The following is a 26,637-nucleotide window of genomic DNA, read 5'->3' as shown; positions in this document are numbered from 1 at the left end:
TCACTGTTCACTAAAACTAAACAGGAACACAGAGATTCCTCTTCACAATGCATGAAAGTGAACGAGTGAAATGCACTGAACTCATCGCAGACATAAACAATGTCAGCATTGACAGCGTTTTCCTGAATCTCTACACAAAAACAACGCAATATAACAAAACAAAGCCATGTTGTTTGCAATGTGTAATGTGATTTTCTTGAAACTGTTTACACTTTATAGTTTATGTACATGGACTGTAATAATAATAATAATAAAAAAAAGTTGCTGAAATGGTTAAAATAATCTATCCAACCTTGGCAGCTGAACGTTTCCTTTCATTTTAGAAGCGTGAAGCATTTTGGCCGTGATTCTTCTCTGCTGTGAAGCTGCTGGGTGTTTTCTCTCATCAAGCTCTTCAGACTCAGATTCTAGTCTGCTGACCTTTAACTCCACCCCACACACAGCTGTAAGCACTCAACTTTTCATCTGCTTTACATCCATTTCACATTCAAAACCCCCTAAAAAAAATCTACTCCTTCACTTCTGACTGCAGAAAAGTAGATTATTTAAAGCTCCAGAACCAAGGTTTCATTTGATTTGTTGCAAAGCCTCCCCTGTTAATAAAAACATTATGAGAGCTACAGAAGTTCCTGCAGTACTTGTATCATCTAGGGAAGAAAGAGGAGCTGGAATTAACCATCTCTTCCCTGGAATATTACATCTTGGACTAGACCGTTAATACGCCAAACAAAATCAAAGTTCACGCAGGTAAAAACGGAACAAATGAGGAGGACAGCTTAACAAGAAACACTGGCCTGTCCATTGACACATCTAATTTGAGACTGTGTCTGATGATGAACTTTTGAAAAGACAATTAATTTCCAATATGTTTCTGAATGTCTTTAATTCTTAGAAGATAAACACACTATCCAGTTAGGTCCAAATTATTCAAACACCTGGCAGATTTAGACTTAAAATTATTTTTGATTTAACCAAAAGGATTTTTTTTTCTGATAGGAAACTGCAAACTGTGGTACACAGGCCAGTGACATTTCTCAAAAAATGCCCAAAACCAGACTAACAGGAAGGACTGTTTCTGTTCTACTTGTGGCAACTCTCTGCTGTCAAGACATAAATGTCCAGGCCTGGTCAAATGGTTACATCAAAGGAGAATAAGGTTTTGAAATATTCCAAACAGATTTAATTGAATTGCTGCCACGACTGACTGTCTGGATGACATTCTGTCCTAAAGGCGTACATGTCTACACTGAGCACCAGCCCAATTGTCGATTTAAAAGATCATCTGCATAACTCGATTCGTTCAAATGAGGGTGAAAACCAAAATTGCTCCTGTGGCAAAAAGCTACTGGCAGGGCCTGCCAAAACACGAAGCCGATTTAGGCTTCAACCCCACCAAAATGTCCTTTCTAATCTGAACCCGCCTGTCAGAGGGTTAATCTGGAAACTGTTACTCAGCGAGTCTTGAAAATAAATTGGTTGCAGCTTCACTTCTGGGTGTCAGAAGTGAAGCAGAAAGAGAACAAGTGGTGAAATTACTCCTGCGAAGCCTCCATCTTGAGGCTGACGCACAGGAAACAAGCTCTCAGCAGCAGGGAAATGGAGTGACATGCATAGACCTGCTTGGATTTCTCCTCCAGGTCTTAGATGGACCTTGTTAGCGTGGAGACACAAGGGCTCCCGCCTTTGTTTGTGCAGAGCTGACAATAGCCACTGCTGGAGCATTTTTAGGAGGTTAAGTGCTTTTGATGGCTGCAGTGGTATGCTGCCACAAAGTCTTGAGTTCTTTAAACCATCCCCCATCTAATGCCTTCATACCCTTTGCCTCTCTGTCTCTGGGGTTTGACTGAATGCATGGCTGTGATGTCAAAGAGCAACATAAATTTATGTCATACCAGGTCATGTATGGTAAAAATAAAAAAATTAAAAGGAGGGAGGGGCTTAAAATGTGTGTGGACGGGATTTTTGATTCTGTCCTAAAATCAAATAAATAATAAAATCAGACAGATTTGACAGCCGTGTCAAAACATCAACTTCACCAGTGCGTGTCCGCACTAAATGGAACAATGCACTGCTTGCTTTGTGACAACCATAAAGAAAAAACACGATGACAAACATTGCTTTATGCCCATATTTTTAAAAGAATGCGGGGCCGTTGCTGCAACAGGACTCCTACCGCAAAATCTCATGTTTCACCTTGACCTGGAGCGATTAACAAAGGCCCTCAGCTGCCAGCGAAAAACGTGAGTGAAAAAACATTTTTCTGCAAGCTCGGACTGAACTCGAATTCTTTGTGAGTCTGAATGACAGGTCAACCGAGAAAAAGTTTTCCTTGCACACAATGTGTTTGAGTTTACACAATTTCGCTGTGCAGAGTGACATGCAGAACCATACAGAAGTATTCATAACTCTTGAAACCGTCACCTGACAACCATAAGGTAGGCGCAGTTTATTTAGAGTTTGCATACCCGGCCCATTGCGAAGTGAAAGGAGAAGGTTGTTTTGTTGTTTTGTGAATTTTTGCCAAAAGAAATTTGAAATCTAAAGAAAAACTCAATCAGAGTGACTAGGAACATCATGAGAATGAACTAAGTTTTCATCATAGATGGAGCTAAAGGATTTTCCTGCACGTCCTTTAGGAAAAGCCTGCTAGACATAGCAAAGAACCTGACACTAGGTGGGAGGTTCGTCTTGTAGAAAGACGACCCCAAACACACAGCAGATCAAAGCATATTTATGTACTTTGAGGGGTTCAGTTAAAATCAAGACCTTAGTTCAAATGCGTATCCGTTGCAACACTGGAAAATTGCTTTTTCACAGATGTTCTCCATTTAATATGATTAGCTTTTAGTAACGTTTCAAAAATGATTGAGCCACAATTTTTGTCTGTTGACATGAGGTTTTTTTGGTTAGTTAGTCCCCCCCTCCTCCCCAAAAAAATACTGTGGTTTCCAACACCTACCCAATGCAAAAGGTACATGACTTTATACCTTCGGTATGAAAATTGAATCCCCACATTTGTAGCGTTATCTATTGGCATATCCCAAGAATAACATTTAAAACAGGTACATTAAATAAACTACTACCAGTCACTACTACTACCATCACAGAGCATTATGGGAGTCATACTCCTCAAGAGAAGTCTTTAATTAGAGTGGAAAATGAGATTACAGGTGGTTTATATTAATGCAGACAGAGATTTCCTGTTTGGATTCACATGTTCAGAAGTCAGATCTGGCGGTGAGCCCACACAAACCTCACTCCAGCAGACCACCTCAGTAGAGAGAGCCGCCTTGAAGTGATGCTAATTCATGGCGAAGAGCTCAGGGCTACCTTTAAGTCAGAGTAAACAATTAGAGTTGAGCTGATTTATTCCAACTCTGCGTCTGTGAATCAGGGAGGAATAAAAGATAAATATTACTCCCCAAGTGAGCTTGAGAGCTGAATTACATAAAAACTTCTGCACTCACTTTTCACTTTTGTGGGGCTTTTTTTTGTGTGTGTGTGTGTGTGTGTGTGTGTGTGTGTGTGTGTGTGTGTGTGTGTGTGTGTGTGTGTGTGTGTGTGTGTGTGTGTGTGTGTGTGTGTGTGTGTGTGTGTGCGTGTGTGTGTGTGTGTTTTCTCATAAAAAAACAAAAACGCTCAGGATTTAAGATTGGGGAGTTCTGTAGTGGTGCTCTCTATCACAGAACGTGGCCCTGCAATTTATTATCGCCACATTTAAAATGTTGAATAGAGCAACAAATGTGCCACACTGTAAGGTGTTTCCCCTGAACTTTTATTTTAAATTAATTATCTATTTATGGATGGATGGTTTTTGTGAAGGAATTAAGAAATGTAGTACAATGAATAACACTGCAATGTTATCCATTGCCCCACATTAACCTGCTGCTTTCAGGCACACACACACCTTGTGTTCGAAATGTTGTTTATTATTAGATTGTCCAAAAATGTTAAATGGGATTTTGCATGTGTTTTTATTGCATTATTGCATGCCCCCTCAGCGCGGATGGGCGCCCCCGTGTGGCGGATCCAATCTGAGTTTCTGCAGGGCAAATGGAGAGCGATAATTTCTTAAAAATAATAATAAAAATATTGATTCCCCTTGGATTAAAACCGACTTATATTCACATAAATGCGAAAAGTAAAACAAAACTAAAGTAACGTTTTATCAAATTGTTCTAAAGTCTGTGTAAGTGATTAAAAGTATAAAAGAAAAGACCAATTGTTACATTATTCTCTCTGCTGGGTGACATAATAAAAGAGAAATTAACGGGTCTATGTGGAAAGTGCATCAATTACGGCTCATAATTTGGATCTGGATTCAAACCTTAACTTGCGTAATTGTTGCTTTTACACAACTTATGTGGAGTCTGCTTCCATCTGCTCAGAGAGGGGTCAGAAGCTGAGTGGCAGGGGTCCTGCCCCTCCAGAGGCTGCAGCTACCCATCAGGGGCTTGTTTCTATCAGGGGGGTGAAACAGCCGCCCGTCCATCACCCCGACAGAGCTGTCAGCCATTCAGCCTAAACCGGAGGAGTTCCTGCCAACAACCAAAGGCTTTTTCACGGAGGGGATCCAGCTCCAGTCTACCATCAGCGAGGGGCATTCCCAGCTGTCAGCAGCGTTATGCGTTCGGCCTAATCGCCTTCTTTAGTTTTTTTGTTTTGTTTTGTTTTGTTTTTTTCCTTGCGTTGCCCAACAACAACACTCATTCTCACACCTTTACTCTGTCTCTTTGGAGAGCCAGACTATTGTTTAATTGACTGAAATTCATATTTGCAATTTGCTTCTTTTTGTTGTCTTCGTCACATTTTTTGCAACAGCTTCATTGCTGACAAAGTCGATGCTCCAATTCACCACTTGAGGGAAGCAAAACTAAGCGAAACATGGTGTTCAAACCCTGCTGAACCGTTAGAAGATTTCATCTCCATGAGTTCGCTCAGTGCTCTCTGCGATGATTCAAGGACGTTCATTGAGTTTGTGTACACAGATTAAGATATATTTTCAATGGAGCACAACATTTTTTTTTTTTTTTTACAACCCTTCTTTGATAATATTTAGAAAATTTAAGAAAGGTTTTGCCTGATGTTAGAAACATGACCAGGACTTCTTGTACCAGTAATCAGTTTTCAACAACATTTATGCCTCCTGCATTCTTCAGTTCAGTGTCTGATCCTCTTATCCTCGCTGCATGGTTCCCTGGGGAGAAAAAAATAATCACAAGATAGTTTTCTATTCACATGAACTCTCTCTATGAAATGCTTGTTGATGCTGATGTCATGTTGCTTTTTTTTTTTTTTTTTTTTTTTTGACTTAAGCTTCAGCTTGACCTGTACGGTACACAGATATGTAAAAATTAGTTAACACTCCTGTTACAGCGGCGTTATAAAATAAGTGTGGTATTGCAATAGCATAAGCTCACATCAAGATTGTTTTTTTAAATAAAAATCAAGCGATTCATCAGGAGTAATATCCATATTTAGAAATAATTGTTTTTAACAACGCACAGCATAACTGCTGGCACATCTGACAGAGAGAAAGCATGAAAACTAGGAATCTTCATTAGGCGATAATAAGAATTCCTGCAAATAGCCCTCTGCTGTGAATTATCCTCCTCCATACATGGGAAGATCCTTTCCTCAGACGGGATTCACGTTGAAATGTCAAGGGAGGACAGCAGGAGGAAGATTTATATGCTTATCCTTTTCAGACTTGTTTCAGACATCTGTCATTGTGTCCTGCCGTCATTCATCCAGAGCTGGACTACAAGCCTCTCTGCGGGTATGTCGGATTTTAAACACACTAATGTATCTGTCAGGATTATAAACTACGAGAATCTGCTCTGGACAGCTTATCTGATGACCCAAAGTCAGAGAGAGAGAAAGGAGAGATGATGAGTAGGAACGGTTCAAAGGTTTGCTTTTAGGAGGACAGTGGTTGCATTTCAGCACTAAAAGCAACCACTAGAGCTAAAAAAAAAAAAAAAGTCTGCAATAAAACATAAGACTACAACTCACCACACTCCATGTTGACAAGGTGTCCTTCATGTCTTCAACAGTTTCAATTAAATATTGGCTCTACAGAAAAACAAAGAAAGAAAAGAACATCTGGGTCCCAGTGGTGGCATTGTTCTTTATCTTTCTGACACTTGAGCTATAATTAGAACATATCTATTTTTAATCTCTCACTGCTGAGGCTGTATAAGAAAAGGCGACTTAATGTGTAGTAAATGTTGACCAGATTTGAAAAAAAAAAAAAAGAAAAATGTAACAACTATAAGGCCAGACATAATTTATATTACTATGCTGTAGATTCCCTTGTGGCATTGCAATTTTTACATCAGCAATAACAGAGAAAATGTAGATTAACTATTCTAATCTGGTGTTTAAAACACTTAATTAACAATTACAGTTTGTGCATGTAGAGAATTCATTATGAGATTATATTAAGAGAAAGATTTATATTAGGTAGTAAGAACGTAGTCGCTATTTATTTATTTATTTATTTATTTAATGAGTGTCACTACGGCATGGCTAGTTTAACCTCATTCCAGGTTAAACAGATTATCTTTAATTCATGGCAGCTGTGAACTCAAAAAGACCAAATACTGAAACTGAAAAATACTAGTTTATGCATCCAGAATTCCTCTGTTGGATTATTGTACATTTCTGCACCAATTCAAATTGTTTATTTTCTTTAAAGAAAAACCATGGATGTTGAACATTTTGCTTTTTTTTTTCAGCCCCACGTTCTGCCGTCTGAAAAGCGTCCCTATGTTTCGGAGACTTTGTCAAACGCACTCTGCTGCAACAAAAATACAATGCAAATCAAAAACAATGCAAATCCTTTCACTAGGATTAATTGCTGGATTTATTCTAATTGCACTAAGCGTACTGCATGGGTAATTTTAGATGAAATTTTACCAAGGTGCTGATTTATTATGCATTGCTCGAGGCCATCATTTCGACACACAGTGGGGTTATTTTTCATAACTAAACCAAGGGCCTACACATGGAAACTAAATGACCAACATGGGCTAAATAATCATTAGACGAACAAGGCTAATCTATATCTGGAACATTACTTTTGAGAGTGTGTGTTAATATTTATGGTCTACTGCAGAAAGTCTAGTTTCTAAGAACCCTTCTAGATGGCTGAGGAACATTTAGAGCAGCGCAGAAAAATTTCACTTCTGTGTCTGTACGGTATTTAAAGTCTTCATGGTAATTCGTTCTCATTTAATGATTATTTTCAACCTCACGAGATGTGACTCGGGGCACAAAGTGGATGTATGAATGCTTTGTATGACATTACCAGACTCCTCAGGGTGTTTGTTCTTCGCCCATGGACCATGGTTTGTGTTTTTTACAGAGTTTGTACATAAAGTACAGTATGGCAGCAAGGAGAGGACTAAAAGTCAGATATTTCGTGTCTGTGAGAGGCAGATAAAACTGAAAAATAACAGAGGAGAGGAACGGAGAGAGAGTTAGAGAGAGAGATCAAACACCGTGGCAGAGCCAGGCTCTGTATTAGAAACGAGGTTGGAAGGCTCTCCCTCCTCTCTCCACCCGACTCTCCCCCTGATCATCGACCCTGAGGAGAATAAACTCAATCCGTGTTAAATTATAGATTAAGGCCCGACTCTGGCTGGAGCTCGGGAGCTGGCGGCTGCGCAAACACTGAGCTGCACTGAGTTTCGCACATTTTCACTGCTGCTGTTGCCTCACCTCACCGTCTTATTAAAACCAACATCAAACAGTATCCACAGATGAGGAACGGGCTCGAAAAGAGACAGTATGAATATGTAAAGGGTCTCAGCACAATATGCTGCCTGTGTGGATGCTATGATGCTACGTAGATGAATCTATCAAAAGAATGACTGTTTTTTTTACTTTCTGACAAACCCATTTCACTTAATGAGATGTTTTCCAAAGTGCTAATTAACCTTTTTTTATGCGTGCTCTCCATAAAGACACAGTACAAAACACAGTACTAATGCTCTCCGTTCAGTTCAAAGCTGATGATGCAAATGCAGAGACACAGACCCTCAGAAATGCAAACAGGATCTGATACAGTGACTTGCAAAAGTATTAACACTCGTTGAAATTTGTTACATTATTATATTGCAGCCACAAGCTGCACCATGTTTTACTGAGCTTCGACAATGAAGATGGAAAAGGACGCAAAGTGGTACCTTAAATATAGCATCTGTAAATAGAGACCACTTGTGTACAATCTCTTTGGTCAACATGGAAAACGTTATGTGTGGCATAAATTTTAATCATGTCAGTATTTAGTTGTTACTTAAGACAAGGGGGGAATGAAAAGGAACTGTTGAAGGCATCATCTCAGTGACATGAATTGTAAATAAAGAGCATAACAACGGGAAACCTTAAGAAAATAAGCATTTACTTACATAAAATACTGGATAATGCATCAGCTCAGTCATCAGCAGTCCAGTATACCAAATTATTAACAGTACAAACATAGTACAGTTAACTAAAACCTAATTAAGTCAAATTCTCAGGAAAGGTTGTACGTGGAAGATACATTGCAAATGCCAGAAATAATGACAACAGTCATGACGTACTTTTAAGGTAAATTAACTTCCTGATGTTAAGGTGACAATCAATCTGGTCATCACCCCAACACAACCTTCCAGATCTGCCGTCTCTTTATTTTTTTAAATAGCCATTTGGTCCACTAGCTTACTCATAAGTAGGAGTGAACTCAGTTAATATAACAACTAAACTCAAAGAAAAATGTATTTACTTTGGCATTAAATTATATAACTCAATGCATTTTAAAGGACATTGTTTATTTAAAAAAAAATTGCCAACCACTTGTGGACATGATTGGTATTACACTTCAAGGCACCATCCCACCTTTAGATTTAGAGAATTACATGACACTTTCATTTCAAGCCCTGATTCAGATTGCTGTGGGTATCAGCATAATTGTCACAGTTTTGAACGTAAACTCTACTGAGACCTGTTTTATACAAAAAATAAAATCAATTATCATATCTTGACTTTCCTTTTTTTTTAGCCTCATCCATCAGTTTCCAAATCAAAGGCATTTCAGTCATTCAGATTTCCTCTTCTCTTACATAAATCACATCCTTGTCCTGTTTAGGAAGCTATTTTTAAAGGAGTTGTTTTAAATCCAGCATATGAAAACTCACTAGTTTATAATTTGGATAAAGGTTGCAGCTCAAAGTAGACATTTTAGGCTGTTCTTACCAACAACAACAGAGCAGCAACACTATAAGATATCAGAGCACACAATACCAGTATGACTGCATGCAAAGCAAATCTCTTGTGGCAATCAAAGGCATCAAGATGACATCGAACATGCAGTAACAACATAACCGGCATGCATTCGCAAACAAAGATATACTCTACATACAAATAAAACAGAAGAATTGTTTTACTTAAGCATCACAGAAATCTTCTGACGGAAAGTGTCAGAGCGAGACTCGGAAACTCAACAAGAAAACAGCAGCAGTTTACATATTGAACTAAAATCAAAAACAGAAAACATCGCTTGCTCCAAATAAATTATTTCATATATTTTGTACAATCTCAAAATGCGTCTCGGAATCATTTGAATTTTCCTGTCTTGACGTTTTGAGGAAAATTTAAAGGTGATGCACAAGCAGTCAACGCAATTTTGATTCACTGATCTACAGAGAATTTATGCTGCAAGGCAAGAATGATCACATGCAACTCTGTGAACCAGCCGGCTGTCAAAGAACAATACTGTAAGATCATGCAGGCAAATATTTTTTTTAACTAAAGCAATACAGCCCAGATATGACATTCATGAGCATGATCATGGTTCAGTCTACATTTATGATAGGATTTACAGAGCCCTCCACACTTGCTGACATACCCTGGTAAAGATTCATAAAAAGAATTAAATCAAAGTCATCTTTTTGGGTCATTGCATTAATCATACAGTGGTGTCATACTGCATTGACAACAATGTGGTATGTTCCTCTTCCAAACTCCCTGGAAACCTTGCTAGCATGCATGGCATGATGATTTTATTAAAGCCCAGGGCGTTTTAAGTAAACATCCAGTTGCCTTTACCAATAAACTGAAAATGGGCCATCACTGCATCTTTTAGCAGAATAAATATGCAAACCAAATGACCAAATCAACATCTAAAAGGTCACACTGTGGGGTGAGGAGACGAGAAGACAGCATCAGAAAGGACCGGGTACTCGCGATGATCTAGAGCAGGGGTGTCAAAGTCAAATGGATGGAGGGCCAAATAAAAAATTTAGCTACAAGCCGAGGGCCGGATTGATCGAAAGTTCATTGAATTTTTTTTAAATGACGCATATAGTCTAGTGAACCTAATTGAACCTACTGAAAACCTAACAAATATATTCCAATATGATCAGATAAATAAAGCAATATTTTCTTATGGCTCTGTCAGTAATCTTTAATTTTCAACAGACACAACTGAAATATTTTTAAAATATAATTGGATTGAAATACAATAAAATAAAGTGCAAAAATCTATTAATCCACATATGTCAGAGTCAAGGCATTTAGATGTGTCGCCGGCGACACATCTAAATTTGCAGTACCGTAATTCCGCCACACGTAGCGCTAAGTGGAAAAATTCCAACGGTTTCTGAAAGGGGAGATGTTGCACTTTCCAGCAAGTATCGGGTTAATACGGTAACTTCGCAGCTGCAGCTGCAGAGAGTGTAATTAATCCGGGGGGCACTCGTTTAATAGACGGTATATTTCGGCAATAACTTGGTGGATATTGAAAGTTCCGGTTGTTATGGATACATGGGTAAGTACATCATCTCACAGAACATTTAAAGAACTACTTACAGTTCAAATAAGGAAGATATTTTTTTTCAGACGGGGTGCCGGCTTGCTGCGGTCTGCGGGCCGGTTCTAATAATAAATCAAGATCATCCCAGGGGCCGTAAAAAACCTTCTCGCGGGCCGGATGTGGCCCGCGGGCCTTGACTCTGACATATGTGATCTAGAGCACATATGTGCTCTAGATCACATATGTGATCTAGAGCACAGAGCACATATGATCTAGAGCACGGCTTGTGCCGGCTTGCCGCAGCAAGCCGGCACAACGTCTGAAAAAAAATATCTTCCTTATTTGAACTGTAAGTAGTTCTTTAAATGTTCTGTGAGATGATGTACTTACCCATGTATCCATAACAACCGGAACTTTCAATATCCACCAAGTTATTGCCGAAATATACCGTCTATTAAACGAGTGCCCCCCGGATTAATTACATTCTCTGCAGCTGCAGCTGCGAAGTTACCGTATTAACCCGATACTTGCTGGAAAGTGCAACGTCTCCCCTTTCAGAAACCGTTGGAATTTTTCCACTTAGCGCTACGTGTGGCGGAATTACGGTACTGCAAATTTAGATGTGTCGCCAGCGACACATCTAAATTTGCAGTACCGTAATTCGCCGGCGACACATCTAAATGCCTTGACTCTGACATATGTGGATTAATAGATTTTTGCACTTTATTTTATTGTATTTCAATCCAATTATATTTTAAAAATATTTCAGTTGTGTCTGTTGAAAATTAAAGATTACTGACAGAGCCATAAGAAAATATTGCTTTATTTATCTGATCATATTGGAATATATTTGTTAGGTTTTCAGTAGGTTCAATTAGGTTCACTAGACTATATGCGTCATTTAAAAAAATTTCAATGAACATTCGATCAGTCCGGCCCTCGGCTTGTAGCTAAATTTTTTATTTGGCCCTCCGTCCATTTGACTTTGACACCCCTGATCTAGAGACTGTAGTGTTGACAGCATAGGGTAAAAAAATTATTGTGGTACATTTGATGGTACAAAAATGATTAAAACTGAACATGGGAGTTCTGTAGTTAATACTGTATTTTTCCTAAACTTCCTGTGTTAATTTATGCTGCTGCAGCGAAAGATCCATGTCTTTGAAAACCTCTTTACCAGGGATGCAGATTGGTGTGCAGTTTGCTTTGTGTGACAGTTCACAGTGATTTCATTTGATGGTTTTAAAGGCATCCCCAAAGGTTTTTGATCAGGAGAGAGTTTTTACAAATCATACAACTTCAGGACTCTTCTTAGTGAAGTGATGAAATCCCTTCTTTTGTAAGAACACTGCCCTTTAAATAGACTTATGATCAAATGGGGTTCATCCCATTGTTCCTGAGGTTAACACAGTGACGCAGCAGCAGGCTCCGCTGATGAACTCTGCATTTTATTTCACCCTATCAGTTCAGGGGGACGCCTGTGTTAGAAGATAGCAGAAAATGTTAAGTTATTTATTACAACCTCCCTGCTTTACTTCTTTCCAGGGACCATTTTGTTGTTTCCTGTGTCGTGGCAGGTCTCTTTGTTTGCTCTGTACCTCAAAACCTCTCGGCAATCAGATTTTGACCCAAACTCTGCATTTTTAATCTGGGCAGTTTTCCCTGCTTTCTCTAGAAAATCGCTGGTTTCTGCATCGTCACTGAACTCGGTATTCTGACCCGGGTCAGTATTCTGGCTGGAGACCGAGGCTCTTCTTGTCTGTTGATCGGACAAGCAGAGTTCCTGCCACTTCTCTCTGTTCCCATTTATTCCATCCACCATCGGCTTTAACTTCCTGTTCAGCTTCAGCAGCGCCTGAGAGAGACACCAAGCAGTAGAGGTCATCTACAGATTTGCATGCGCTTTTATTCATGCACTTACATTTTAAAATGAAGCCCACATTGTTTTTATTGGACGTAAATGTCTTGAGCTTTCAAAATGAATAATTTCAATGTATTTTATTGGGATTTCATGATGTGTAGAGCAACATAATGTAGAAGTGTGAACAGGGAAGGAAAGGAATTCGTGGTTTTAATGATTTATTGGAAATAAAAATCTGAAAAGACAAACCTAGAAAAAATGCGTAGAAACAGCTAAAGACCCATCCACCAAAACACAGAGAGAAAGATACAATGTAAAATTTTAGATCAAAGCGTGGTTATGTGTTGCAGTGGCCTAGCCAAAGTCCAGACCACCTGAGATTTGAACATTTCTGTGTCCAGATGCTGCCCCGTCATATCTGGTTGAACCTTTCGGTTTCTGGGTGTGCAAAGCTGGCAGAGACCAACCCTGAGAGAATTGAGCTATAACTGCAGTGAATGGTGCTTCTAACATGAATTGACTCAGAAGAGCTGAATACACAATCATTTTAATCATTTTATTTGTAAAAAAATAAATAAATAAATGAGAAAAACACTTCACCATTTTCCTCTACTTTGAGTCGGTTAACCTTATGAAAAGCCAATGTAATACTTAATATTTATACCGTATAAATATTAAATCCCTCTCAACGTGTAGCTTTAGTTGTGGCCGACCTACCTGATAAAGTGGCCTGCAGATCCCATCAATCCATTCGAGCTGTAAGGCAGGCAGCTCGTCTTTGCGATTACGGTCAAAGATGGCCTGCAGGGGAGCAACAACTCTCTGTCACCCACAACCAGAACCCTCGTCAGAACCATTTCCTCCTGAATGTTTTTAACTCGGAACATCAGAGTGACAGGAAAGACTTTGAAATGTTTCAGACTCACTGCTGGTGTTAGCTTCAGTTCCGACCGCTCCCTGTCACCTTGTTCAAAGAACTCGCTTGTTACCAACTCAGCAACCTGCAGACACCAGTGGAAACAATCATTATTTTACTCATGCATTATGCAGCGTTAAAGAAGGGTGTGTATTTAAATTTACTATAAAATGATCCATCTCTTTTGTCGCTGTTTGGTCTTTGTTGTTGTGGCATGTTGTTGTGCTACTCTTAGGAAAGAAACTAAGACTCACAACAACTGATCCAAAAGTCTGCCTTACGTCCAAGCTGCGATATATTCCACCAACAAGATATTTCTGGAAACAACGCTGAATTTAATATTTAACAACGCATAAGACCTGGGACCTCTAAGACTACAGGTTTTAACAAAAATGTGCTCATAAAAGGCATTGATTTTTGGTGGAGTGCATGCAGCAATGAGCTTCAGGCATAATTCTGGCTGAATATATGATCACTCTAATTAGTAGAGCTCATTTAAACTGGTTCATTTCCTGGTGCATGCCTCTTTTTGGCATAGTTGATGCATTTTAGCAGAGTTTATGTTGGGGCTTCTCCAAAAATCAGTGCTAGCCTCAAACTGTCTTCATCTGATGCAAACTGCAATTTTTTCAGTTGAAAAGAAATCAACCAGGATTTCCAGGAATAATATAGGAACCAACACAGCATAACATCAACTTAAAACCGCTGGTATACCAGTGTGACTTCACAAGTTTTTACATAAACACGAACTGAGAGGATTAAAGACGTTAAATAAGGATTCATCGAGCTTCATGTTTGGAAGAATCAAGGTTAGACCTTTAGATTTATGCATGAATTAAAATTCAAACGTTTAATTTTGTTGTGAATATTGTTCTTTGATTTCTGAAATTAGCTTTAATGGTCTCTTTTTACAGTGTTTTTTTTTTCTTTTCATGTATACACACAACACTTCTTGTTAGATTTTGTCCTATTTTTTGGACTTTTGTTGTTAGATTACATCAGTGTCAAACAGGAGGTAGAAACAAGGACCAGGCTGGAAGCTTATTTATGATTCGCCAGTAAATCCAACACTTCTCCGTGTCTGACCAACAGTAAGCAGATTAGCATTCTAAGTGGATTAGAGAAACAACCGGGCTGTGGCACCATCCCAGCAAACTAAACTAACCTAATGAGAGTTTATTAAGAAGTTTTAGGAACCTTGCATGCTTTTCCCCTGGGACTTGGAAGAAAAGGTAAAGAAATAAAAATATTTATTTCTTTTAATTCCCTCTGCTCAGTATGGATTTTGTCGACAGCTTAAATTTACCTCACCCTTAAAGCACAAGTCTCTCATGAGAACTCCTTTTAAATACGTACATAAACTAAAAAAAAACATGATTGCATTTTTTTTTGTCCAGATCACAATTAGGAAATAATAAATCCCAGCATGCACAGGCGACTCAAACCTGCTTTGATACCTCCCAAGGACGAGTGACAGCGCCCAAATCACATGCAGTCATCAGCATGGATCTGTTGGTTAGGCAGGGATCAGAGACAAAATACATTTTTATCTCATTTTTGTTCTTTAGAGCTTTAGTATCTTTATTTATTACTAATTTATTACAAACCTGAGGACTTCTCTGTGTTCTTCCACTGCCCAGCTGAATTCTCCTGACAAAACATGCTCAAAGAACTTGGTTCTGCGCCTTTTTACATGAAAGAGATAGTCATAAGACGGACAAATCATGCAGAAAATAGAGAGAGATACAAGAAACATGGATATAATTTAAACTATAAAACAGTGTGCTTTATAAGACAGTGCTAAGTAATAAAAACACATATCCAATCTGTCCAAAGATATTTAAATCTAGCTGTAAAGAGGATCAGCTCTGAGAAGGCCACTTACTCAAAGTGCAAAGTAAGGTCTGTGGAGAGAATGGCCTGTTTCAATAGTTGCATCATGTTGCTGTACTCTTTAGAGCTGAGGTTGGCAAAGATGTTGTGTCCCTGCAAAATAAAACACAGTTGCAAGCAGCGGCGGATTTGTACAACCGGCAAAAAATATTCCCTGTTAAATTTGGAGCATCGGTAAAGCCATCGCTCACTGTCAATGAAGCCCCAATTTGCAATTTAATTAGCAATGCGCATGGGCTTTCTCTGTCCATGGCTAAAATAGATCGATGCAGAATACAGCTGGTGATCAAACTGAGCCACCCCTGAGACAAGGCGCAGTGGTTACTGGTGTTGCCTGTCAGCAGTTTGTGTACAACGCTGTTCCTTAGGAGAAACTGTGCAAGACGGACTTTCAGCAATGCCCAGTTGTCTCAATACATTTCTGATAAATAGCCAGAGACACAGCAAGAGAATATAATTGCTTTTCTTTGCAACATTGTCATGATCTCGGGGGTGTTTTTTTTTTCCTGTTCGCATTTTTCCTTGTTGTTGATTTGTTTCCAACTTAGATCTCACTATATATCAGTTGATTCCTTTGGATTTAGTTTATTCTTGAAGTTTAACAATTTTTCAAGACTACTATTTACATTCTCCTCAGCTTCCCGTTTCCTCGCAAGCTGAATCTCACAGCTGGGTTTCATGTCAGACCTCTTCCAGGTAAGAAGTTGGGATTTCAACATGGCGACACCTACAAGCAATGTTCGCTGTACCTCTTGCAAAAATCATATTAAGCTTTCCCTCAGCCTGCCTGGTCTGTCTCCTCTCACAGCTGCACCCTGTCCTCAATCAGCCACCTGTCAGTTATTACTCATCAAGCACCCCAGTAATTTTTTCTATCCCTGCTAGATTCTCTTGTCACCTCATGGTTCCCTGCCTTTTGTATATCTACCAGATCCCAGTCATATATCCCTTTGCGTCTGCATGTAAGTTATGTGTTTATTTATTAAAGTTCCTTCATTTTATCCAACGACGCTCAACTAGACAGATATATTAAGACTTTTAGTTGTCAAGCATCAGATGATTTGCATATTCATCTGTTAAACTGATTAATTCATCCAAAGAGAGAAATATTTCTTATGATGGTATCTTTTTTTTCTTATATTTATGGCGTACTGTAATACATCTCATGAGAAAACTGTTAGCTACCACTACATCTGTCCAGCTGCAAGACATCCAAGCTGTTCCACCTTGCACAATCTGAAATATTTAGTTTGAAGTGCAGAGCATTGTTTTTACAACACTATGCTTTGGCTCAAGGCAGGCAGAAATTCAAGTGCAAGAAAATTTAATTCCCACACAAAAATGGTGATAAATTTCAATATTGACTGTAAGTGTATCTAAAATCTGTTGATCAGTATTTATGTGCATGCTGCTACTACAACAGTTTTGTTGATACTATTTAGCAAAATAAGCATTGCTTGGGGAGTGTGATTTTTATTTGCAAATCGCTGTGTAAAGGTTTCTTCTCCTGGAAGTTTTATGAAAATGGTTTAAGACTTCCAGTTATATTCATGTCAATCATAATAAAACCTTACTTCATAAGCTGCAGTCGACAGGATGTTTCCGTTATGTCTCTTTCTGCTTGTCTTTCAAAATTAGCTCGCATAATTTTGCTGGCACTATTCATTTTTAGTCTAAAATAAACCAGTTTCATTTTCCAAACTGGCATTTGAATGTATTATCATTTGCTTTTTTTATTATTATTTTACAGCCTGGACACCAACTTTTACACAATATACAAGCAGGTAGACTGCACTGCAATGTGCATAAATGAATATACGAGCTCTCAGTCAAAATGCGATATTAAATTTTTTTGTTCCACACTGTACAAGGGAAACATATAGCACAATGTCTGCAATGAAAGGATGGTTGTCTTTTCTGCTCAGGAAGCTTTTATGCAGTCGGCCTTCATCTCAGAGCTCTGTGGAGATCAAAGCTGCTAGTCAACCCTTATGGTAGGAATTTATGTTTTATCAAAATGTTACACTCACATATCTTTGTATGAAACGGACAGAATTGTACAGAAAGAGAGAGGCGGCCATTATGTGATTTCCTTTACAACTGCTTAACATAACTAATGTCACCTGTGTCTACAGATCACAGTGAGGAATCTAATCGATATATTCTGCCTGACCTCGCTCTGCAGGATCATGACAGCGTGGTTGAAGTGGTGATGCTCCAGGGTTGCTGACGTCCCATAGAGCAGGGCCAGAGCAGAACCGGTCCTGGAGGAATAACGGATCAGTGGTTCAGTCACTCGTAAGGAACGCGCTCATAACCGTGAAGGGCTTTATGTAGCTCACTTGGCTTGAAATGCATTGTTGGTGCCTCGATGGTCCAAGTCGTGGCACAAGCAGCCGACCATCAGGGCCAGAATCTCTGCATCTGACAGCACGTCCTGGAAAGTGGCGGTCTGCATACAAGTCATTGACTGTGAGTGAAGTTTCAGAACTACTCAGTTTAATCAGTCTTGGTAATACTAGCATGTTGGTATTTTTATAACGTCTTTTAAAAAGCTGAAAGCATTTTGTCTAAAAACGTACTGTGATCATGACAAACATGCACTGCGACACGTTGAAAGCGTGCCTCCAGTTGTGATACGCCACAGTTCGATAGTTCTTCCTCACTGTGAGCAGCCAGCGACACAAAACCTGCAAGAGAGAGAAATGAGCATTTCACACCTCCGTGTACTTCAAAACACGAAATACACGGAAAAAGAAACGCCTTGCAGGGAATGCCGTCTCACTTCATAGTCAATTTTAAACTTTTGAACCACACCGAGTTCCAGAAACATCCTGAGCGACGCCGTGATCATCGCGTCATTGTCCAGCGAAAAATCGTTGAAGTGGAACTCATCGATGCCCAGCTCACTGCTCAGGGGAATCTTTGCAGCCTTCACAGGACAAAGGACAGAGCTGTCAGTCAAACGTTTCCAGAGAACAGCACACTCATCGTTTTAATTAGAATTTTAACCCGCGGTGACTGGCAGGTTTTTATGCTCTCACTACTCCTACTGAATTTATAAATTAATTGAAAAGGATTTAGTTTATGTATTACCTTCAGTCTGTCAACTTCCACCTTGGAGCAGGTAGCATGGTAAGACAACATCTGAAAAAAAAAAACAGACATTTCACAGAAGACTGATTCAAATTCTAATACCGCCCCACTGTTTTCATCAACACAAGATTACAGGAAATATTTTTCCACTAATCTTCCGCCTGTCCTACTTATCTCCTTACGTCCGGATCAGATCGGCGCTTTTCAATTTTGGTCACATTCTTTTGTGAACTAACTTGTAAAATGTCTCCACCTGGTAATTAAAGAGACGGCAGTGAAAAAGTGAGGCTGATCCGGCAGTCTGTTGTCTTTGACACCAGTTAAGCAGAGAGGGTGATGATGTATTTATTGTGAATTATTGAGAGCAGCTGAAATATTTATTGAGGAGAAGGAGAACCATGTTTTTCTGAGGATAATTTTGACTGCTCAGGTTAGATACTGGACAATGGAGCAGAACCGGCTGAGAATTAATGTTAACAGCCTCCGTGGCGGTACCATACTTATTTAGTACCATACTAAATAAAAGGAAAATACATTTCACTAGTTAGGAAATTTGATGAGTATGTAACAAGGTAAACTAGCTGTAAAGTAAAGGTTTAAACGAGAAGATTTTGCTTTTTGTCACTTACTTCTTCAGATTGTCTAATTTCAAAGTTAGACAAGGATTGCTCGGGTTGCATAGAGCCATGAAAACCTGTGATAACCTTTTTCTTTCTCAATGTCACTTAGCTGACAGAAGAAATAGTTATCATACCTGTAGAATCAAACATAGAATCTGTCTGACATTAAACAGGCTAAAAGATCTCGTAAAGCAATCCCAAAACTGAAACAATAGCAGGCTGTAAGAAGGCAATATTTCATGGAGCAGGATTTGTAGTTGTATTATGGGGAGTGAAAAAAAAGAGGACTGAATCAATTAATTTGCTCACATCCAATGCTACAGACTGCTTGGCCCATGTCTTCTTAACTTGATTGTACATCATAGTATTGTTGATTCCAAGTCCACAGAATATCACAAATGCCTGTAAAAAAAAACAAGAGAAATTTAATATTAATACCTTAAGCAATATAAGTAACACACAAACAAAAGGTATTAGTGCTTAAACTGACCTCAAACAGTCTCTGATCTGCATCATTAAATGTCTTCCTGTCCAGGCGGTTCAGGATTTGTGCAACACCTTAGCAAAGCACACATTAAGAGCAGCAAAAGCAGAGTTTCCAAAAAATATAAAAAGTCTCGTTCAACCTACCGATTATCTGGTGAGTTCTGTTCCAGATCGGGACGCATAACACAGACCTGATGTGAAAACCCGATGCCTGATCTGCCTTGAAATGCAGGAAACATAATAATTTCAGAATCCTTTTCAAGTTGATTCAAATATGGCTCCACATTGTTATGGGTTTTAAACAGAAGTGTCCAACTGGAGGTGTTAACAATGCACAACTTTGTCCAAACCTCAGTGTCAAAGCGTGGATCCTGACAAACGTCGCTGATGTTAACAGGCAGCCCTGTGGAAGCCACCAGCTCAGCGATGCTGTTGTTGATGAGCCAGTCAGAGCAGGATAACTTCTCCATGCTGATTTAGCGAATTAAGAGAAAAAAAAAGAAGGAAGTACAACTGTGACTATTTAAAGTTGGGATTTTCATGGGTTGTCATTTACAAATGAGTTGACTTCATGGGTTCAATCCCCATACTGACCAATTGAAACACAAAGGCTTTCAGAAAATCAACACTGCAAAATAGTAGAAGGCTTTAAATCAAATCATTGCGCACACTGATTTTGAAAATCATTAGAATATGAGCACTTTTCTCAAAATTTCATTGTGGTAAGATCATGTAAGTTTTTCTTTAAATCGATAAAAACTCAATATGTATGGCCGATTAGCTCAGAGCGTGGTGTAAATAATGCTGAGGTTTTCTGAACACCATTGATTGCAGTGGATTTTCTTTAGGCATATCAGAGGAAAAGCAAATGCAAGCAATTGCTTTAGAATTCCTATAAAATACATTAAATTTTATGATTATATTTTTTAAAATGTTCATAATTTGGGGATATTCAAGGAGTACGAGCACTTTAATTTGCCGTGCTCGTTATGCATCCCTGCTTGTTCACCTGATGTCTCTGTCCATGTTGCACAAAGGAGACATCAGTTCAAATGTCTTGGAGAACTTCACCACCTACAGAGAAAGTACGAATCAGTACACATTCTGCTTGGGAACAAAGTTACGAAGCATTTTACACAATTCACTTTAGAAGTTAAAATAAATATCGGAGAGGAGAGAATCCAGGAGAGGTAAGAAGAATCAGCAGAATCCATTAAACGGGAGTCTCACGGGTGAGTCGATATCCTCTAGGAGAAGTACCGAGCAGCGTTCGCACTGCAGCAGCGTCAGCGCTCTCTGCATGATCTTCCTGACGATCTTCTCCAGGTCGGTCTGCTCCTCAAACAGGTCATTGACCACCTCCAACAAGGCCTGTGAAAACAGCAACCCCATGCAGCTCTTTACTCCCCGTAGAAAGATCCGGCAGGCTCTGATAATCTAACTCCTTCAAACATCTCACCCTGCTCCGTTCGTACTCCTTGCGAGACTCCGAAAACAGCTTGGCATTGGAAATCGATATTCCACAGAATGGCAGATACATCTGCAACACCTAAGAAAAAGGAGCAGTACAAGTAGTGAAAGACATCTATGGCTCATTTCTGTGATAATTTAAAGGGCATCATACTGGTTGAGAGGAGCAGAATGAGCATGTGGTGGTGTTGGTGGAAAGCTGGGATGGCGTCAGCTTTATCTCGGCACAAATAGTCCCTGTTAATGAAGTATTGATTTAGTCTTTAGCCCTTCAATGTCTTCATGCGCCGGCAGATCGAGACTGCTTCCCTTCCTTTTTGTCAATAAAAGTTGATTATGAGAATTAATTGTGGTAATCTTTAATATTCACATTTAAAAGTGCTATTTTTATAAAAGCCTAAATGACAACAAAAAACAATAATTTGAGTCTAAAGTTGATCAATTTGATTGCAGAAAACTTTATTCTGCCACCTAGAGGACACATCAAGTACTTCAGCATTTCTTCATCTGGTATTCATTTTCTTATTGACTTTTTCAGTTGTTTTACAAAACAAGTATACTATGGACTTTAGCTGAAATAACAAGAAATTAAAAAAAAAGCAAGGTAAATATTAATAATTGCTAACCAGCAAACTGGGAGACTGAGGGGAAAAAACACGTGTGAGCTGTAAAAAGATATAACGCATTCGTTTTCTACAAACCAATTTTATCTTAATTGCTAAGGGAACAATTCAGAAAACGAAAACAGAAACTATGTCTCCTAAATGTGTGTGTTTATTGCGCTACTGAACACATTTAACGCTCCACGCTTGAGTAAAAGGTTGACCTTTTCTCTTATTTTTCCTGGTATTTTGCTTCACATGGAACAATTTGCTCCTCTCTGAAGCCATTAAGACGATTTAGAGTACAAACACTTCAGTTGCACATTCACTCTCTCTAAAATGCACTTAGTAGCACAAACCACAAAAGGGATTTTACAAATGACAAATTGCCTCCGCATTTTTTTTTTCCTCCAGCACAATAGAGCTTCACCTTTTCATCGTCCTCTGTAAAAGGGTTGCCCATTGGATTTTTGTTAATAGCTTGCACAACACCAATGACTTCTCCATCACTGTTGCAGATGGCCATGCAGAGGATGGTCTGAGTCTTGTAGCCGGTTAACTTGTCAATCTCGTCGCTGAAGCGATGGTCCTGGAATTTGGGGGTGGGGGGAGGTGGTGGTATGCAAACAAACATTACACATCTATCAGCTCTCACAAAGTCCCTCGTTTAAAACAAAAACATTGCACAATTTTTATCTCCAGCTCTGCAAGAAGCAAAATGTTTTCATGTCGAAGTTAACAGTAACCTTTGCTGGGGCGCACAAATGCAGGAATATTCTGCAGGGGGATCCACATCATCAAGTTGCCTCAGCAGGTCCAGCAGCCCAGGGCCATGAGATAATGATGCTGCACGCGAGGCGAGATCTGTCCAGGGAGAAGCTCCTACAATTGTCTGCCATTTCCTCAATGAAAACTTTAATGGGGATTTGTTTGCAAAAGAAAGTAACTGCTCCGAGGAGTTTCATTCTCGTACAGCACTTGGTGTGCAATGTCCTGCAAAAGTGTCCATGCCTTTTGAACTAATCAAACAACGATTATATTGTATTTTAGTGGGATTTTATGTGCCAAATGCATTTCACATGTTTAAGAGATAAAAATATGGAAAGTGTTATATGCATTTGTGTTCCACCCAAACCCAAGTTGAAACTTGTTGAGCCATCTATTCAGCTCTTTGCTACATTTCTATCAGCTTTGCTCATCTGGAAACTTTTTTTGTCTTTGCAAAATAGTTCAAGCTTCTACAGAGTGCATGAAGACAACTGTGAATATCAGGTATTGCCTCAGATTCTCATTTGCTTTTCTTTTTTTTTCAGGGTTGTCCTGTTTTTTTAAACTGGTAAAACTAAATGATCTCCACAGCATACTGCTGCCATTGCCTTGTTTCAACATGGTAAATCTTTAGTGCTGCGGCTGTAGTGTCTTTGCACAGAAATTGGTATTTTGTGCTTATTCATTGTTGCAAAATAGCCTTGACAGAACAGCTGGAATTAGGTGACTAAATTCCCCACACATGGACAATATTTACTACTTTACTACCACATTTTTCAGATTAGTCTTTGCAAAGAAAAAAGAAAAAAATATATATAAATTAACTTCCATTTCAAAGTTATCTGCTACGCTACTTTGTGTTGGTTAACTGCGTGGAGCACTAAACAGAGACAAATAAGAACATTTAAAATAAACAGGTTAAAAATGTAGGTTTGAAGGAGCACCTTTTATGAGTTGTGGGGTTAATTGTGAATCCTCTCTTAAAAACACTCAACCATGCTGTCTATGGGAGGTCAGGGCATTGTTGTCTTGCCAGTTGAGATGTGAACATCGCAATTTTATGTTTCTCTTGCGTCATATTTTATATTTACATTTCTACTCAGGTTTGAGGAAAAATGAATGAGTACTTTTTTTATTTTCTCTTTTTATGCATTGTCGTGAAATGTGGCAGAAGGTGCATCAATTTGCCAAGCCTGATACAACGACACATTTATCTTCAATAATTAGGGGTTTGGGTTTCTGTCAGGGCCAGCCCAAGGCATAAGCAAACTAAGCGCCCGCTTAGGGACCCGGGGCTGCTAGGGGACCTCATAAGTAGAACTGATTTTTTTTTTTTCTTTTTACAATAATTTCTGTCCTTTACCTCGTATGCATTAGAGATGTTGACGGTCTCTCCATGCTCTGCCACATAGCCAATGATTCCTTTCCCCCACGGCACTTGCACTTCATTGGAGTTCAGAGTGCTGGACGAGGGTCTGACCGTGGTGCCTGAGTGCACATCGAAGAACTTTGACACCAGCGTCCTCTTGTGAGCGGGTCCCTCCACGAGAAAGAGCGAGCACCTGTCCGCATCCACCAGGATGCACACGTTGATCAGGATTTTATAGCTCAGGTTCGTCAGGTCCAGCTCGTTGGAGATGTCCTTCACCAGCTCCAGGAAGAACTCCCTCTCGTTGGTCTCTTTGAGTCTGTACTTGTAGTCGATGGCGCTGGACGCGTACTGGGGGACGTTGACTCTGGACTCCAGCAGCGCGCTCAGGATGTGCGCGGTGGTCGGAGGCAGCGAGCTGGCTTTGCGCAGGAGCGCACGGCGCCTCATGCTCGACTGGGACTCGTGCTCGCTCAGGCTCACATGCTCGTCGTATGTGCGGTGCGCGGTTGTGGCTTTGGAGCGGGCGAAGTTCCGCCGCAGCTCCATGTGAGACGACCTGCGCCGGAGTGCATCGGCGCTGCTCGGCCAGAGCGGGTCCGTGGCGGCGGCGGCGGCGGCGGCGCGCCTCTCCTCGGATGCGGACACTTTGGACGGCTGGTGCTCCTTCAGCCACCTGCTCACCTGATCGCATTTGGCTCTCCGGACCAGATACTCCTCGAACAGATCCGGGTGGCTGTCCAAAAACGCCTCTACATCCGTGAAGTCGAAGGCTGTCATGTTGACAGCGGAAAGAAAGAGTGCAAAAGTAGAGGAGTTTTTGAGCGGGTAAAAGAAACGAGACGGAGACAGCCAAGAAACTGTACTCATCCATCCATTCCCATCATCGTCTAATCCAGCCTCCCAAACTCTCTCCTAAAATACCAACAGTGGTCATCAAACACATTCATTTTTTTTCTTTTTTTTTTTGCTGAGACCGACCTGGGACACTGCTGAGAAACATCTGTCAGTCAAAGCCTGAGTTGCGTCTGTGGTGGATTCCAGTGGAGTAAGTGTGCAGAGGTGTAGAAAAATGCGGCGTCTATATATTATTCCTAGTAACTGAAAAAAAAATGCAGAGCAGCGCTTTGCTCTCTCTCTCTCTCTCTCTCTCTCTCTCTCTCTCTCTCTCTCTCTTTCTCTCTTCATTGTGTGTCACCAGAGAGAGAGAGCAGCAGAGCTTAAACTGTGGCTGTAATTTTTCAGATAGACTGACAAGAAATCAATAAGCAACTTCACACATACAGCCAGAGTTAAATTGATGGATGTACATAAAAAGCATAATGATTTGTTAGAATGTCCTATTCAAAGTTCAAACATAAATTTGATGATTCCTTAGTTCTATTTCTAGAGGAAGAGAGGGAGAACACTTTCCAAGATGTATCAGCAGGAAACCAGTTTTGATGTTATCAAATTGTGTGTGTGTGTGTGTGTGTGTGTGTGTGTGTGTGTGGGTGTGTGTGTGTGTGTGTGTGCGTGTCTGCATGTGTGTGTGTGTGTGCGTGTGTGTGTGTGTGCGTGTCTGTGTGTGTGTGTGTGCGTGTGCGCGCGTGTGTGTGTGTGTGGGGGTGTGTGGGTGTGTGTGTGTGTGTACGATTGTGGGGAACATACCCAAGAAAATGTGAGCTTTGTCATGTTTCAGATTTGATTTGTTGTATTTGCCATATGTGATATCCCTTCAAGTTGTGGTTTTGTGATAGGGAGACTTACAAAAAAAAAAAAAAAAAAAAAAAAACATACCTCCTGCTGCAGTTTTGCTCACTACACCACCTTCTTGGAAACATGTCATGCAAAAAAGCAAATGGCAAATTTCTGATTAGAAGAATCCCATGATGTCACATTTGAAAATCACACATGAAAACCATGTATCGCTCGTGGCACACACATGTTCACGTCTTTCAGAATGAAAGAATCCACATGTGTGCATGTGGACTTGGAACATGTGCATCACATGTTTCCACGTTTGCAGATGGACCGCTCCAGGCAGTCACACAATGTGTAACATCGAACAAAATATTTGATCACATGTGAGAAATGGGAACCATGTGTGAATACATGTGAAATTCATTGGATTTTTCTCCCGGGGAGATAAAAAAAAAATTTAAAAATTAAAACCACAACAAAGAATATTGTTAGCTGATAGATAGATAGATAGATAGATAGATAGATAGATAGATAGATAGATAGATAGATAGATAGATAGATAGATAGATAGATAGATAGATGGATGGATGGATGGATGGATGGATGGATGGATGGATGGATGGATGGATGGATGGATGGATGGATGGATGGATGGATGGATGGATGGATGGATGGATGGATGGATGGATGGATGGATGGATGGATGGATGGATAGATAGATAGATAGATAGATAGATAGATAGATAGATAGATAGATAGATAGATAGATAGATAGATAGATAGATAGATAGATAGATAGATAGATAGATAGATAGATAGATAGATAGATAGAGAGTCTGTACACTGTCTCCTTTTGCCTTATGAACAGCTCTGAATAACTCAAGGGCGCTTAGCTTCCTTGGGTAATGTAACTGCATAACATAAAAATAAATATGAGAACATTGATGCTCGCAGCTTGAAAAACTTTGCTTTCATAGGATTGATTGGCCTGGGAAAAAAAAAATCATTTCAAATACTTAGTAGAAGCAAAAAGAATGAGTGTTTAACCTTGGAGCTACACACACACACATTCATA

General features: G+C 39.7%; 1 protein-coding gene across 1 annotated transcript; it reads right to left on the bottom strand.

The window, feature by feature from the left end:
• Window positions 1–12,282: 12,282 nt before the first annotated feature.
• On the bottom strand, window positions 12,283–25,786 carry pde11al (phosphodiesterase 11a, like). Its single transcript, XM_015004335.2, has 20 exons — window positions 23,874–25,786; window positions 22,173–22,331; window positions 21,130–21,219; window positions 20,901–21,041; window positions 20,680–20,744; window positions 20,021–20,141; window positions 19,815–19,890; window positions 19,675–19,742; window positions 19,494–19,586; window positions 18,565–18,615; window positions 18,254–18,400; window positions 18,051–18,158; window positions 17,811–17,920; window positions 17,642–17,732; window positions 15,461–15,561; window positions 15,183–15,260; window positions 15,021–15,084; window positions 13,586–13,660; window positions 13,377–13,460; window positions 12,283–12,653 (listed from the first exon to the last, which is right to left on the bottom strand). Exons 1-20 carry the CDS (start codon window positions 24,747–24,749, stop codon window positions 12,330–12,332), a joined length of 2,922 nt encoding a protein of 973 aa, XP_014859821.2. The 5' UTR covers window positions 24,750–25,786; the 3' UTR covers window positions 12,283–12,329.
• Window positions 25,787–26,637: the final 851 nt, after the last annotated feature.

The sequence above is a fragment of the Poecilia mexicana genome, unplaced genomic scaffold, assembly GCF_051168715.1.
Source record: "Poecilia mexicana isolate PSO_F unplaced genomic scaffold, ASM5116871v1 scaffold_16, whole genome shotgun sequence".
Lineage (NCBI taxonomy): Eukaryota > Metazoa > Chordata > Actinopteri > Cyprinodontiformes > Poeciliidae > Poecilia > Poecilia mexicana.
This window is presented reverse-complemented; position numbering and strand designations above follow the sequence as displayed.

Bases quoted from the DNA above. Each gene is read 5' to 3' on its own strand.
- pde11al (XM_015004335.2), bottom strand. From the start codon at position 24,749: ATGAGTACAGTTTCTTGGCTGTCTCCGTCTCGTTTCTTTTACCCGCTC. The intron at 21,042-21,129 runs GTGAGATGTTTG...CTGTTTTCACAG, and splicing joins AGGAGTACGAACGGAGCAGG to GCCTTGTTGGAGGTGGTCAA. The intron at 13,661-15,020 runs GTTTGAGTCGCC...TGGTGTCTGCAG, and splicing joins CTTGGGAGGTATCAAAGCAG to GTTGCTGAGTTGGTAACAAG.